The following is a 16,097-nucleotide window of genomic DNA, read 5'->3' as shown; positions in this document are numbered from 1 at the left end:
ATATATACACACACATATACATATATATGTATATAAAAACATACATACACACACAAATAGCACATGGCGAACATTTGCTACGACATAAAAGTGATTTTTAATGGTAGCAGTGCATATATAAGTGTTTCAATACTTTATAGTTACCCAATCGTAATTGTATATTTCGTGAATTTTGTGAACATGAAAAAAAAACAAAACACTGAAACGTTAACAAGAAACTTCCGCGTCTCGCTCAAGTCTCGCGATGTTTCACAACGAGGGCGCAAAGTGGCGGCGAGATCTGGCGTGGGACTGGAGAGTGGCGACACTCGGTGCCGAAGAAGAGGCATCGAAGGCGGGCAAGAAGCAAGAGCCGAGCTGGGGGGCGTGTGAGAGCAAGCGTGGCGGGTCCTTAATCCCCACCGAAACAGGAGCACAAAACACGGCGTGAATGAAACAGGCAAGCTGGCGGACTTCAACATGGCATCCGGAGATACGCTGTACATCGCGACAGACGGCTCGGAGATGCCGGCCGAGATCGTGGAGCTCCATGAGATAGAGGTGGAGACCATACCGGTGGAGACCATTGAGACCACGGTGGTCGGCGGCGAGGAGGATGATGATGATGATGAGGAGGAGGACGACGACGACGACGACGAGGACGAAGACGACGAGCAGCCGATGATTGCACTTCAGCCGCTGGACAACCACAGCTCTATCCACCATCACCATCACCACCCGGAGGTGATACTGGTTCAGACCCGGGAGGAGGTGGTCGGTGGGGATGATTGCGATCTACACACGGATGACGGCGGCGGAGGATTCGAGGACCAGATTCTCATTCCGGTGCCGGCTCCCGGGGTGGAGGACGAGTACATTGAACAGACTTTAGTGACTGTAGCTGGGAAAAGCTCCGTGGGTCGAGTGAAGCGGGGAGGCGGCGGCAAGAAAGCGGGTAAAAAGAGCTATCTGAGTGGCTCGGAGGTCGGAGCGAGGAAATGGGAACAAAAGCAGGTGCAGATAAAGACACTGGAGGGGGAATTCTCGGTGACGATGTGGGCGTCGGGTGAGTAGCGTTAGCCCAGCTGCGGCTGTCACATATCGGCTACATGAGGCCTCATTGCCAGGGCGTTGTCCTTGCTGCACCCGACTACTTCCTGGAATGGTCCGCATGCAACCACCATGAGATGCGACGATTCCAGCGAGGTTGCGTTTCGTTTTCGACGTGAAACCTCTGCTCGGTGCGCGGAAATGTGTTTTTGTTTTGACGGGAAGCCATGTTTTAAGTCTTACTGGGCGCCGCCATATTCCCCGAGTCTGAGAAGTATGGCGGCGGCCCCGAAAAAATGGCGATGGTGGCGGTTAGGTAGTCACGGCGGAAGCCGTGCTTTTACTGGGTGGAGAGGCACACGTTGTCGGTTTTGAGTAATTTACAGTGCGAAACACCTCGGCGTTGTGGCGCTGACACATTCCTGGGACACTTTGTCGAGTATAAGTTCATATTAGGCTAATTTTTTTCCATTTGACGTCAAGTAAGCTGCAAGCTAGTTAGCATTAGCCGTTAGCAGCTAACAGTTGGCCTTGTTGAGCTTTGCCTAGTTGTCAATCTGTCGATGTTGTTTAACAAATTAAGGCAGTTTCACATATTATTTTCGTAAACCGTTTATTTATTCACTAGTGTCATTGAATACCACAAAGTCAGCGTGTACGTTTGTTGGTTTGCAACTATTTCCAGGGTGGCGCTATTTTTAGAGCACTGCTGGTGAGAACTAGAAATGAAGAGTAGAGATGTGCAATTCCTGAACGAATTGGTCAAAACTCTCGAGTTTAATAAATCGCGACTCGCGGGTTAACTCGTTGATTTACGCACTCCCGCTACTAGCCAGGTAACATGTCAGGGCGTGATTAAATGCAGGACAAGTCCGGGGAGGTGGTGGAACTTGGTACTCTGTGACAGGGGAGAATGGAGTACCCGGTTCATGTGGTCTGTGACGGTAACTCGAACGAATTGAGTACCGATTCACTTCAGTGTGTGATAAGAAGTCGACGGGGGACAACGTGCAGCAAGGTTAAACACTAAACCAAAGACATGTATTTTTTCACATTTTGCATTATATTCTGTCTGCTAAGGCAACACATTAAATTGACAGATTATGGCAAAATTTTGCCCTGGTGATCCTACATTACCGCTTAAAAAATATCCATACAGTAGTAATTTTCTAATGCACTGTTGTTGCTGCAGGTGCACACCCAGGGAAATGCTACTGTGTTTTCGGTTCAGTCTCTAATGTATTTTTAGATGACAATAAAGACATCGACCACGAGTCGGTGGTGGAGGAGCAGGTTGTCGGGGAGAATTCGCCCCCAGATTACTCCGAGTACATGACGGGGAAGAAGCTGCCCCCCGGCGGCATCCCGGGCATTGACCTGTCCGACCCCAAGCAACTGGCGGAATTTGCCAGGTGAGTGTACACCAAAGACTTGGCAGATGAAGGTGGGATTCATGCTAAGATGATCAAATTACATTTTTTTTCTTTCCTTTAACAGGATGAAACCCAGGAAAGTCAAAGAAGACGATGCTCCACGGACGATAGCTTGTCCTCATAAAGTTAGTTTGACGCTGCACAATATCTGCATTGTATCATACCACATATCCTAGAGAGCTGTTCCTAATATTATGGTCGCCTTCTTTAGCATGAGAGGATCACATCAGTGCTTTGTATTGTGCAAACCACAAATACATAATAGAAAGCAAGCATTATTGTCTTTGTAAAGCCAGATTTAGAAAATCTGTTTCCTCTCATTAGCTTGAGCAGGTGTACCTAATGAAATGAGCAGGTAGACTTCAGGACTAAGACACCCACACTGTCTATTTTTGTGCGCACCATCTGTGCCGTCTTTTTTTTTTTGTGTGCATGACACTGCTTGTTTATTCTCCTCAGGGCTGCACAAAGATGTTCAGGGACAACTCGGCCATGAGGAAGCATCTCCACACCCACGGGCCTCGCGTGCACGTCTGCGCCGAGTGTGGCAAGGCCTTCGTGGAGAGCTCCAAGCTCAAACGCCACCAGCTTGTCCACACGGGGGAGAAACCCTTCCAGGTTGGCTTAGACTACAGTCCTGTAGCCCTTATGCATTAGCCTTGTCGTCATCATCATCCTAAACATCTCCTTGCAACATGAAGGGGATTTAATAGTGCAGGTTGCCGGGTTAATGGGCCGTTAAATGGATGAAAGTTGCACGGGTCACAAAGTGGCCGATTAAAGCCTCTTCTTCTTTCTGTGGATGAAAAGATGCTGACCAGCGTTCAAGTACAAGCACATCTTAGCAAATTTAATTAAGGTTTTGCAGTTAAAACAATGGTAACCCAAGTCATGTGCTGTTTTTGATCATTTGCAAACAAGACATTTTGATGAAGCAAACATCAAAACATCCCGAAAACAGTCCTGTGTGTTGATACGTTCATTAGAGATGCACACCATCTTTTTTTCAAAGCAATCACAGTAACTGTCTGCTTTTCAAGACGGACATGATAGCACTAAATCACTTTTTTATCTACTATTTTAATATGAAGATAAAAGTGTAGTGTGAACACACCTGGATGTAAGGAGGACTGGAACACATGCAGCATTTCCACAGCGCTTCTTTCGGGTAGCTAACCCTTGACCTCCTGTTCCCCCTCGACAGTGCACCTTCGAAGGCTGCGGCAAGCGTTTCTCTCTGGACTTCAACCTGCGCACGCACGTCCGGATCCACACCGGCGACCGGCCGTACGTGTGCCCCTTCGACGGCTGCAATAAGAAATTCGCCCAGTCGACCAACCTCAAGTCTCACATCCTCACACACGCCAAAGCCAAGAATAACCAATGAGGCGGCCGCAGGGATGCGTCCTAACAGAATGACAAAGACTTTTATTCTATGACTAAAAACAACACCTGACAGACTTTTTCCAGAGAAAAAAAAAAAGACACTGAGTGCGCTCTCCTGCATCCTATTGCTTTGGCTGTCATTTCCAATCAGAACCACGGTCACGACAACCGCCCCCTACCCACACCCCAAAAGACCTGACGTCATCCCTCCAGCCCCCCCAGGATTGCTCAAGATGGAGCCCAGGGTGAAAAAACATCAGAGACTTATTTTTACCAGAGCGAGCAGCGAAGCGCGTATATACTGTTTGTTGTTCTCATGGAGTCACATGGCTTTGTTTGCCTTTCAGGTGTGCATATTGTACGCCTTTTGTTTCACCACCAAGCTGTAATGTTTGCATCCGCACACTAATCCATGCTAACCGCACAATAACCTCCTGTACTTGCATCACATGGCTGTATTGGACTTGCATAGAACTATAGAGGTGGGATTTGATTATTATTTTTTTTTTTTTAGTGTTAACCAGTTAATCTTTTAGTGACAGCCAGATTTTTTTTTTGTTAGAATGTTGTGTACAGACAATAATCAATAACCTCTCCCGTGTTGCACCTGTGTGTATCAATAAAGCGACACCACGCCGGCACTGTTGGATTCTAACACAGCTGTCTGTTGTTGGAATTTATGCCTTTTTTTTTGTTGTTGTTGTCTTCATATTGCAGCGTCTTGCGGTAAAAACATGGCTGACAGCAGAGTAGATCAGTAGATGTGAAGGTTTCAGGAAGCACCTTGTACAATTTGGTTTTTATTGATTGAATTACCGTCAGCCTAAAATACATGTAAAGGCTGCGTGCTATTACGATGGAAGCAGACACTGCCTTGCTCAAAGATTGACACTTTCAGAAGGGTATTGTGATAAAAATATATGTACCTTGATTAGTTATCTTTCACTAAGCAATTATGTGGTCATTTTAATAGTGCTTTGTTTTTTTATTTTTTATGATATGACTTTTATTGTATTTTTTTTTTTTTAGCTCTTAAGTCCCAGTTTGTATGGCCAGTGAGGACCTCTTGTGCAACTGAAGAGAATGCGTCTCATCTGCATCAGCCAGCAGGGATTTTCCTTCCTTATTTCGCTTCCACTTCCATGCTGAAGTTGACTCTAATGTTTGTGTTGTGCTCACTCAGCAGGATGAACTTAACTGTCGACGTCAGCAGCGTCCTGCAGAGGTGCACCTTTCTCCTGCCTGCTCGGAGACGCCCACACACTGCTGCTTCCCGCTGCTGCCCCCTTCTGGCGCACGGCTGTTATGACACCAGGCAGCTCTCCATGGTGCTGATGTCCATTTATGGTAAGGAAAACAAAGGCTTCATTTATTCGTTTAAGGCTTCAAACTAGTGTCTAAATTATTTTGGAAAGTACTGGTTCATTCAATCTCACACCATCTGAGACGAACTTTAGCATTGGTGTAAGACACGCCCACATTTTGACCTTGTGTTGACGTGTGTTCACTGCAGGGGAAAGTCAATACACATGGGAATTGGGCCAAGAGCCAATCATGTATGAGGTCATGTAAATCTCTGGAATGTGCCATAGGAATAATGTGATGATGGTCATAAAGCAATGGGACAGGAACAGACTACGGTACATCCTAGTCCCCTGTTTATGCCGGTTAATTGTTTCCAGACAGTGATGAGTGAATGTCCACGAAGTAGGATTCCTTATGTATAACTGGAATATGTTCCTAGATAGTGAATAAAAAAACGATTACCACCTTCTAAATAGTGATTTTAACATTAGAGCCGTCTAGACATACGTAAGTCACATTTACGGTTGTATTATCAAACATCGTAAACATAATATCCACTCACGTTAGCAATGTGAGTGTTAATTATTTTTTTTACATCCTGTTTCTGGACAGTTTTTCCTGCGGTGGCTATGCCCTCAATCAATGTAAGTACTGACACCCAGTAACCAGTGTAGAATACGACATATCATCACATCTTTTAATGGGTCTTCTGAATGCCTTATATCTGTATTCCTAAACGCAATTTAGGCCAAAAATACTTCTAATTTGTTTGAATATTGTTTTTATTTTTTACTAATAGACCATAGTCAACTACAAAACAGCGATTATTCATGAATATATAAAAAAAACGTACTAGAGTGAAATATCAAATTTCCAAGTGTGATGTGGTAAGGGATGATTGTAATGAAAAGCCCATCCATTATCTATGTAGCTTGTTCTCACGCAATTAAAGGAGTAATATATATATATATATATATATACAGTAAACCTCGGATATATCGGATTCAATTGTTCCCACTGGTTTTGTCCGATATAAGCGAAATCCGTTATATGCGTATACCGGAAAATGTCCGTTTTACGCATATATCGGATTTATATCCGGTATATGCGTAAATCGGATTTTATCCGTTATAAAAAGGCACTTCCTTGACTATGTTTCCAATGTACCTGGACGCGCAGGCAACGCTGCAAATGACGTCGTATAGCGGCCTGTCACGATTCGGCGAATCGGAGCACCACGATGCGGCCATCCGATATATGCGAGGGGAATTTAATGGAAATGCATTGGAACGGGACTGGAGATTTTGTCCGAAATAGGCGAAATCCGTTATAAAAAATCCGATTTATGCAATGAATTTTTATTGGAAATGCATTACAGAAAAATCGGTTCTTTTTTATCTGTCCGTTGTGAGCGAATTTCCGATATATCCGAGTCCGATATATCCGAGGTTTACTGTGTGTGTGTATATATATATATATATATATATATATATATATATATATATATATACACACACATACCTAGTAGTAGTCATGTCGTGATGTTTCATTAGGACTCGTCCTCATTTCATCCAGCCCTTCTTAGTGTGCACACTGCACACTTCCATCGAAGTAAAATGTAGAAATGATAAAGTTATCGTTCTGAAAAAATATATTATATATCTCTAATACAGTATTCATCATACACAATCATGAATTAATTCATTTATTTATTTTCTACCGCTTATCCTCACAAGGGTCGCGGGGGGTGCTAGAGCCTATCCCAGCTGTCTTCGGGCGAGAGGCGGGGTACACCCTGGACTGGTGGCCGGCCAATCACAGGGTACATATAGACAAACAACCATGGAGTCGCCAATTAACCATGTTTTGTTTTTTTTGGAATGTGGGAGGAAACCGGAGTACCCAGAGAAAACCGTGCTAACCACTCGACCATCGTGCAGCCACAATCATAAATATTTTGGGAAAATGGTTGGTTGTATTTAACATGAAAAGTGTCCAACATGTTTGAAAGAGAATTGGACTAATATCCAGTGATTCTTTGTTTTTGTGTGACAGTAAAGAATGCTAAAACGTTACCTGTACAGTTGATAAATGATTCCCGGTTGGCCGTGGTGCCGATGATTTCTATTTCCATGATTTCCTGTGGGGGAGGTTGAGCTTTCACTGTATTGTAATTGTTGAGAGACTCCATTGCACCACAGTGTGTCTGCTTGTGTTTTTTTAAGTAAGAGGTTATTTATCCGGCAGATTGGCATGGCTGACAAAAGCAAGGAGAGGCTAAACGTGCTACTTGTTATGCAGCTGAAGTCTGTCAAGGCTCCAACACCTGCTCTCTTTCACAGGCTTATTTCATTACGGCTCCTCTCTCCCAGGAGTCACAGCACTCAGCACCCCCTACGCCGCTCCCCCCTTTAATCCCGTGCTCCGTGTTTACCTGGATGCCATTCTCATCCTTTTTAGTTATTTGCAGCAGGCGGCCATGGCAGCTACACCGTGCTACTTCGGCAGCTGGATTTATCCTTTCATTAGTCCGCCTCCCCGCCTGCTTCGCAAGCTGCGAAACAAAGCTGTGTCACGGCGGCCCCTTTCATCTCCGCGCCGACACCATCAGGACATCCGCCCCTCGGCCCTCTGCGGTTTATTATTCCTTTTTACGTTGCTTGATAACAAGGTTCTTTTTCACTCTCGCTGTTTTTGTCTGTAGCCAAATGAATCCCCGGGAAGGGTGGGATCACAAAACGGCACCAGCAAATGGCGGTAATGGGCCTCCTTTTAAATCTCCACAAACTTTACTTTGCACACAGTCAATGGCCACTTGATTAGGTACACCGGCACCATCCAAAAATTTCACAGAGGAATCAAACACTAACTTGTGTTGGCCCCTTCTTTAATGAGTGGTCAATTTGAAGAACTTCAACCTTCCGTGTGTTGGAATGTGTTGAAGTGTTTTTTTTTTCCCAGCCAGCGCAGCCAGAGATGCTATTCCCATGCAGAAAATATGTTGCCAAGGTAACAGAGGAGAGAGTGTGAAAGGCAGGCTGCTGACAGCGCCAGCATCGCCGGCGTTCGACACAACTTACACATGTGATGGCTGCCTTTTGAATAGTTGAAATGTCAAGGCTGACTTCTTTTTTTTTTTTTCCCCCTCCTCCTTCCGTGTCACAGCACACAATACCGCTTGGAATTCATCCACCCCCCCCCGCCTCCTCTTCGCTGTGATGCCCTTGTCTCCTCCAGTGTGCGCCGACACACTTTCTCTGTCTCTGGGCGGCCTTATTTGCAGTCAGCGTCTGTCTCTGTGCCGCCGCCTGATTTGTTTCGGCGGAGTAATTAAGCTCCGAATTACCCCAGCAATTTGTAACACTCGACTATGACCACTCGCAATGTCGGCGTGGAGATACAGAACGCCTCGCATGTTAGCGCCCGACACAGCCATCATCATCATCATCTAATGCTAATGATGCTAATCATCTGAATGATGTCATCGGGCGGCTTCCTGTCCTTACTGTTTGGCCTCATTAGGAACGCCGTCTAATGAGGTCCAACGTAAGAATTCTGCTTTGACAATCAGTGTATTGATTCCTTATGTCGCCTTTCAATGATGTTGGGGTCATGAATTAACTGGACACTAACACAAATGAAAGCTGCAGGCAGCATTGAACGGGAGTCTGAGGGCGTGTGCGTTCCGTTTCCTGTCGGTCATATGTCAACCTTTGTCCTTGAAAGGCTCATTTGCATCTTGCAGCTCTGCTTACAACCTCAAATTCTTGATATGTTTCAACATGTTGATCAAGAGGGTATGATCTCACCTTGGGGAACGGCGTTATTAACGTTTAACCCACATTTGATGGAACACCCGAAATCAGCGGTCTCAAACACACGGCCGGTGGGCCAAATGTGGCCCGCAGGACACTAGTTTGAGGCCCCTGCCTTGATATGAAAGTTTAATGTTAGTGCGGCCCCGTGCAAGTTTGATATGGATGCTGTATGGTATCATGTACCCAGAAAAAATTATTACGTTTGATTAATGTTCATGTTAAAGGTTAAATAACTGTTAATAGTTATCCTCCCTATTCGTGTGGAAGTGGTAAGTTTTTGGATATTTGAGTTGAAAGGAAATAACTTGAAGGCCGTTTAGGTCGCCAGCACTCTAGTTTGCGAGTTAGCATGTGTCTCAAGACCCTGCAGTTGCGCAATATGTTGTAAATAAAAAGAGTATAAATGTGACTATAGTCGGCTCTAATAATGCTTTGTTAATTTTAATCTGAAAAAAATAATTTGTCTACCCACCAACTATATGTGGTTTCTTAAGATTTTATTATTTGCCGTTTTATTATTATTATTATTATATTTATTTATTACTGATTGATTGATTTTCTTTATTCTTGATTTGTTTATTTATTTTTCATCTTATTTTGTGTAGAAAATAAAAATGAAGATATCTGAGAACAGTGGAATGTTTTATCAGAGCTTTTATTGTAGAAAATCGGAAATAAAGCACTGAAAAAGTTTGTATATTTTTTTAATAAATGCATTTTTTTTTTGAAAACCTGATGCAGCCCAGCCTTGCCCAGACCCTAGCTCCAGTGGCCCCCAGGTAAATTGAGTTTGAGACCCCTGTCCTAAATCCATAATAATTCATAAATTAGAAGATGCGTTCTTGAGGCTTTTTGTGCATGATCCATGATGAAGGAGTCCTTCCTCATGGATGTGGTACCTTCCTGGAGTATTCAGCCGCCATGTAATACACATAGTAATGGGCAGCAACATGCAGTACTTGGGGTGGATGGCGGCCATGCATTGTGTGTCGTAAACCTTTGCTGTAGCTGCTACACTTCATGGCAGGCTTCTCTACACATCTGAACTGAAGTATTTCCTCAAATTGTGGCCTCCGTTCGAAGAGACGCCGTGCCTTGTTTGTCATAAACACACAAATTTTGAACATATTGTTTCTAGCCTGCTGTGGCTGCTAAAATGTTAGCACTGTAGCTCACGTAGCCATGTTACTTCCTGTCACGTCGTATGAGGATTACTACTTCCTGTTTGGGTGTTTGGTTATTACAGTTGTGACATAATGATGATCATGAAGGTATTGTCTTTCATCCTCTGTTTTTCTCTCCCAGCTTCACCCGCCAATCAAGAGTCGACCTTTACATCAGGAGGAATGCTTCATTTCGGACCTTCATCACGTCCCATCCTCGGAAGGTGAGACATCTTCTAATGACTTTTTTTTGGAGAGATTTTAATCAGTACGGAGGTTCCACTTTGCAAATGGGACTGATCAAAAGGCCTTGTTGGGGGGAGGGGACGGATGACGGATGATCAAGCTGCACCTAGGGGGGGCTGTTAAGTCCATACACCCCTTTAACGCATGCTCGCCTCGCACGGGCAATTAGCGTCACACCCGTGTTAAACGCGACGCGGCGGCACCCGACAAGCACACTTAGATGGGATCAGCGTGAGCAATAAATAAGATTAGCGCAGAAAAAAAAAAACACAGCGGCTTCATAATCCTGTCCCATCCATCCGGGCGGAGGGAGCCCCCCGCCGGGCCGTGTGGATTTCTGCATCGCTATGACATGACTCAGCATTTGGCAAGCTCGGGGAGGCTCTCGGGTTAAGCGCGACAAGGCCGACACCCCTCCCGCCTCCCACTGCCACCCTGCAGCAGCTTCCCATCCTCTATTAGCCTCCCATCCTCATAGGCCTCAAGTGATAACAAGATTAGCATAAGCACTTTTTAAAAAAGTCACACTGAATGGCAGCCCTAAAGAGGCTTAAACTGCAACGCCCCCCCCCACCACCACCACCTCTGCTCTGCAGCACAGGATGGATTGTGGGAGCTCGCCGGCAACATCTGCCCGCTTGTTCTCTTTGTGATCTCCAACACGGGGAGAATCAATGAGAGATCCATCATTGGCAACGATTGGCGAAGAGACGGAGCAAATCACCTGGATGAGCGATAGCAGCTATCAGGCAAAATGCTTCCTAATGGCGCCTGCTGTGTCTGCCGTAAAATGCAGCCAGCCTCCGCCTCGTCCATCACCCCGGAGCGCATGGAAGTCAGAACACAGATGCTGGGCCCGGGGGCGTTGGGTGGGGGGGGGGGGGTGAGGAAAAGTCGTGGGAACCTTCTTGGGGAGGCTGAGGCGATGATGCCAATTGACGTAAGCTAAACTGTTGTCTGTGCGGCTAAATTCCCTTTTTTCAGCCTTCATGCTGCCTTTGAGGACACTGGGAAGTCTCTAATGTCCCACTTTTAGCTCCACTGATCTTGATAAGTGTTAGAGGTACTTTATTGTCCGCACCATGAAAACTCCAGATGGTGGATGTTTTGGTTTAAGTTGGGTTTTATTCCTAAATGAACAATAAACAATGTCAGAGCGGCATATAAACTCTTCTAAGAGCTGTGTGAAAGGGGCTACACGTGGATAGCGTGACGTGGTTGTTTTCCTGCTGGCCAGGCACACAACAGGCTCTTTCAGACAGAGGTCGGGTAAAATGGACGCATGAGTGCCGTAGCGTGAAATCCAACAATTATTTGCCTGTTCATTTCACACAGAACACAGCCGAGTGGGATATTACAGTGGATATGATACAGAATCCCATTATGGGATGATTGCCATGCAGGACATCCCCCGTGCTTTCACACAGGCGTCGTCGCCTCTCTTAGGGCTCTGGTAACCGCTCAACTTAAACAATGTCAGAGCGGCATATAAACTCTTCTAAGAGCTGTGTGAAAGGGGCTACACGTGGTTAGCGTGACGTGGTTGTTTTCCTGCTGGCCAGGCACACAACAGGCTCTTTCAGACAGAGGTCAGGTAAAATGGACGCATGAGTGCCGTAGCGTGAAATCCAACAATTATTTGCCTGTTCATATCACACAGAACACAGCCGAGTGGGATATTACAGTGGAATCATTCATTCATTCATTCATTCATTTTCTACCGCTTTTCCTCACGAGGGTCGCTGCTGTCTTTGGGCGAGAGGCGGTGTACACCCTGGACTGGTCGCCAGCCAATCACAGGGCACATATAGACCAACAACCATTCACACTCACATTCATACCTATGGACAATTTGGAGTCGCCAATTAACCTAGCATGTTTTTGGAATGTGGGAGGAAACCGGAGTACCCGGAGAAAACCCACGCATGCACGGGGAGAACATGCAAACTCCACACAGAGATGGCCGAGGGTGGAATTGAACCCTGGTCTCCTAGTTGTGGTGTAAGTTGGGTTTTATTCCTAAATGCACAAACTAAGCCATTCCCATTGTACACAAAACACATAAAGGACATGTCAAATGCATATACAGTAAACCTCGGATATATCGGATTCAATTGTTCCCACTGGTTTTGTCCGATATAAGCGAAATCCGTTATATGCGTATACCGGAAAATGTCCGTTTTACGCATATATCGGATTTATATCCGGTATAGGCGTAAATCGGATTTTATCCGTTATAAAAAGGCACTTCCTTGACTATGTTTCCAATGTACCTGGACGCGCAGGCAACGCTGCAAACGCTGCAAATGACGTCGTATAGCGGCCTGTCACGATTCGGCGAATCGGAGCGCCACGATGCGGCCATCCGATATATGCGAGTGAAATTTAATGGAAATGCATTGGAACGGGACTGGAGATTTTGTCCGAAATAGGCGAAATCCGTTATAAAAAAATCCGATATATGCAATGAATTTTTATTGGAAATGCATTACAGAAAAATTGGTTCTTTTTTATCTGTCCGTTGTGAGCGAATTTCCGATATATCCGAGTCCGATATATCCAACGTTTACTGTAATAAATATGCAGCGGATCCAAAAGAAGTTGTTTTGGTGAAGGACGCCAGCAGACTCAGGCGGGCGCGGTCACGATGAAGAGGTGGCGGGTGCTGCCGTCAGCGCCAGGATACTTGGCCCTCTCATACCAGTCACAGTTGGTGCTGAGTAAACAAGCCGGTCTGGTTTGGAATTGACCGTTTCAATTACCTCCTCTTCCCTCCCTCCCTCCGCATCCTATATCCCCCCCCGCGCCCAGACGGCTGTTTTCCCAGAAACAGTAGTCACATTCACTATTAATGAGCTATGATGTTCATCCTGGACCCATTTACTCTTCTCAATAATGCATACTCCATGAAAATTGCCGGTGCATATTTTACACTGCCACCTCCAGTCCAACCCCCCCCCCCCAGTAGGAGGGATGTTGTTTTGGTGGCGCTCGCTATCGGGCCCCGGGCTCTCCTGGTGTACTCCCAGGAATGATGCTTAGCAGGGGAAACAATGGTCTCATGTGTGAATGATAATGAGAGCGGCTGCCGCTGGAAGATAATGAAAACTCCGGCGAGCCAAAGGTGCTAAAACACTCGTCGGAGCACCTCGGTGTACTTTGATGAAGTATTCCTATTACCCATCTGATTCAAACGGGGCCCTTCAGTTTGTTCAAATAGGCCCGGCGACGTCTTTTAAAAACAAAGACGACGCCACCAATTGGAGCCGTCAGAGCTCCAATGGGATTGTGCCGCTCATCACGGCTGTCGTTAAACGCGGGCGACGGCGCTCCATAAAGGGACACCGCGACTCCAAAGTTGCAGAAAGAAATGAAAAGCCTATTAGCATTAGCAGAGAGAAATTGAATTTAATTGGTGGAACAGTGAGGGAGGGGGGGAAGAGATGCTAATCAAAGAGCCTCAGATGAACACTCTGACCCGGCGGCGTTTGAGCAGCATTTCAAATCAGGCGCACAAAAGCCTCTTTCACACAGAGATACCGCAAAATGACTAAATCCCAGCGTAACGGTGTCTCCCTCGTTTTTTTGTCTGTCCATTTCACACAGAACACAGCCGAGTGGGATATTACAGTGGATATGATGCAGAATCCCGTTATGGGATGATTGCCATGCAAGGACGCCCCCGTGCTTTCACATTAGGGCTCTGGTAACCGCTCAACTTAAACAATGTCAGAGCGGCATATAAACTCTTCTAAGAGCTGTGTGAAAGGGGCTACACGTGGTTAGGGTGAGATGGTTGTTTTCCTGCTGGCAAGGCACACAACAGGCTCTTTCAGACAGAGGTCAGGTAAAATTGATGCATGGATGCATGAGTGCCAACAATTATTTGCCTGTTCATTTCACACAGAACACAGCCGAGTGGGATATTACAGTGGATATGATGCAGAATCCCGTTATGGGATGATTGCCATGCAGGACATCCCCCGTGCTTTCACACAGGCGTCGTCGCCTCTCTTAGGGCTCCGGTAACCGCTCAACTTAAACAATGTCAGAGCGGCATATAAACTCTTCTAAGAGCTGTGTGAAAGGGGCTACACATGGTTAGCGTGAGATGGTTGTTTTCCTGCTGGCCAGGTTAGCGTGAGGTCAGGTAAAATGGACATATGAGTGCCGTAGCGTGAAATCCAACAATTATTTGCCTGCTCATTTCACACAGAACACGGCAAAGCGTTTCTCCTTATCATATATATATATACTACTGCTTCCAAAGCCCCCAAATATGCTGGGTCAGCTTCAACCCCCAGCCCCCGCTCCACCCTTCCATGTCGGTGGCTGTAAAAAAGGAGCTACAGATGGTCGGCGTCTGTTGCTGACGTTTTGTGTGCTCGAGGTTGTTTTCCTGTCGAGAGGCTTGAGTGAACACATTGGAAGGATTTCGGAAAGCAGGTCGCTCTCGTGCGGTGTCACTAAGAGGCGGCTTGTAGATTCGATCTGGCCCACCCCACCCTCCCCCCCACTAGACCCAAAGCCAACGTCTGTCACCTCAGTGCCGCGTCCCACCCCCTCCCCGTCCCCACTTCCCCTCTTTGGATGGCTGCCTTGAATACAGAAGAGCCGGCGGCTCCATGGCTGCCATACAGAGGATGCTCTTTCCCCGTCTCCTCCTTCTTGTGTTTCACTCCGCATTCTTTCCCACTCCCCCTGTGGCCTCTTTCTCCCAGCTCCTCCGCCTCCCTCGTCATCCTCGCCCGCTTTCCTCCCGCCCTCCTCCCTGTGTATTTGTTTCGCAAACCTTCCATCTTTTCCTCCTCTCCTCCTCGACTCTCTCCCCCCTGCATCTATTATTAACAGGCACCTCTGGCTTTCTGCAAGGAATGAACCGAGGCTCAGGCCAGCCTCCTCAGCATTTTAATCACCCTTAATGGGCTGGTAACCATGAATAAACATGCTAGGAACCAGCCGGCACGCATGCAAGCGATGCTTTGTCGTATACGCTCCGCACGTCTTTGCAAATCCCTCTTCCCGCGTGACTGCAAGACAGAATATCGGTATGTCTCAGAGCCACCATGTACGCAGCCCCCCACCCCCACCCCCTGAGACTCCCTGCTGTGCAAAGCAAAGCGCAGGTAGGAATCAATCAGGCTACATCCGACGACTAAAATACACACAAGCGTATCACAGCTCGTGTTGCAGCTGATGCTGGTATCGCTGGGCTAGCGGGCGTACGTTCCTTTGCTTTGCTTTGGAATGCTACATCCTGGTGGTGTGCTTCAGTAAATGTTGGGACATCACGGTATGGTGATACCAGGCCAAAGAAAAGGCCTCACGTTAACCAAAAAAGAAAACAATGGTGGCCATCTTTTTTGATTACATGTGGCTCTGTTTTGTTAGGTTTGCATTGTTTGCACCTTTACATGTCGGCCAATTAGTGGACCGTCTTTTACAACAAAGATAGGTATCATTCAGACACATTATATCGGTGCCCTTCAAAAATTTTCAAACGCTAACATCTGTCGCAATCGCAAATCCACTCCACTGAAATGAACAAAGAGAGCAGATGGGTGCAGTTAACTGCAAAAACTCAAAACTAAGCAAAATGAAAAATCCTTATTTCAGATAAACAAGCACTTTTTTCTTAGTGGTCATTCATTCATTCATTTTCTACCGCTTTTCCTCACTAGGGTCAGCCTATCCCAGCTGTCTTCCGGCGAGAGGCG

The 16,097-nt window shown here is 46.2% G+C and overlaps 1 protein-coding gene and 1 long non-coding RNA gene across 3 annotated transcripts in view; both read left to right on the top strand.

Annotated features, from left to right (window-relative positions):
* Nucleotides 1–243: 243 nt before the first annotated feature.
* yy1b (YY1 transcription factor b) lies at nt 244–4,503 on the top strand. 2 transcript variants are annotated; one of them, XM_058057821.1, is made up of 5 exons: nt 244–1,045; nt 2,279–2,441; nt 2,527–2,587; nt 2,922–3,080; nt 3,667–4,503. In XM_058057821.1, the coding sequence occupies exons 1-5, from the start codon at nt 460–462 to the stop codon at nt 3,847–3,849; spliced, it is 1,152 nt and encodes a 383-aa protein (XP_057913804.1). In that variant the 5' UTR covers nt 244–459; the 3' UTR covers nt 3,850–4,503. The 2 variants fall into 2 exon arrangements, with proteins under 2 accessions (XP_057913804.1, XP_057913805.1); XM_058057822.1 differs by having other exon boundaries at nt 245–1,045; nt 2,291–2,441.
* Nucleotides 4,504–10,030: 5,527 nt separating this feature from the next.
* LOC131107622 (uncharacterized) overlaps nt 10,031–16,097 on the top strand; it is a 32,125-nt gene continuing 26,058 nt past the window's right edge. The window contains exon 1 of the long non-coding RNA XR_009120283.1: nt 10,031–10,358. This is a non-coding gene — a long non-coding RNA (uncharacterized LOC131107622). The remainder of the gene's footprint in view (nt 10,359–16,097) is intronic.

The sequence above is a fragment of the Doryrhamphus excisus genome, chromosome 19 (genome assembly GCF_030265055.1).
Source record: "Doryrhamphus excisus isolate RoL2022-K1 chromosome 19, RoL_Dexc_1.0, whole genome shotgun sequence".
Taxonomy (NCBI): Eukaryota; Metazoa; Chordata; class Actinopteri; order Syngnathiformes; family Syngnathidae; genus Doryrhamphus; species Doryrhamphus excisus.
The sequence above is the reverse complement of the archived record's forward strand: the minus strand, read 5'-3'. Positions and strand labels throughout refer to the sequence as shown.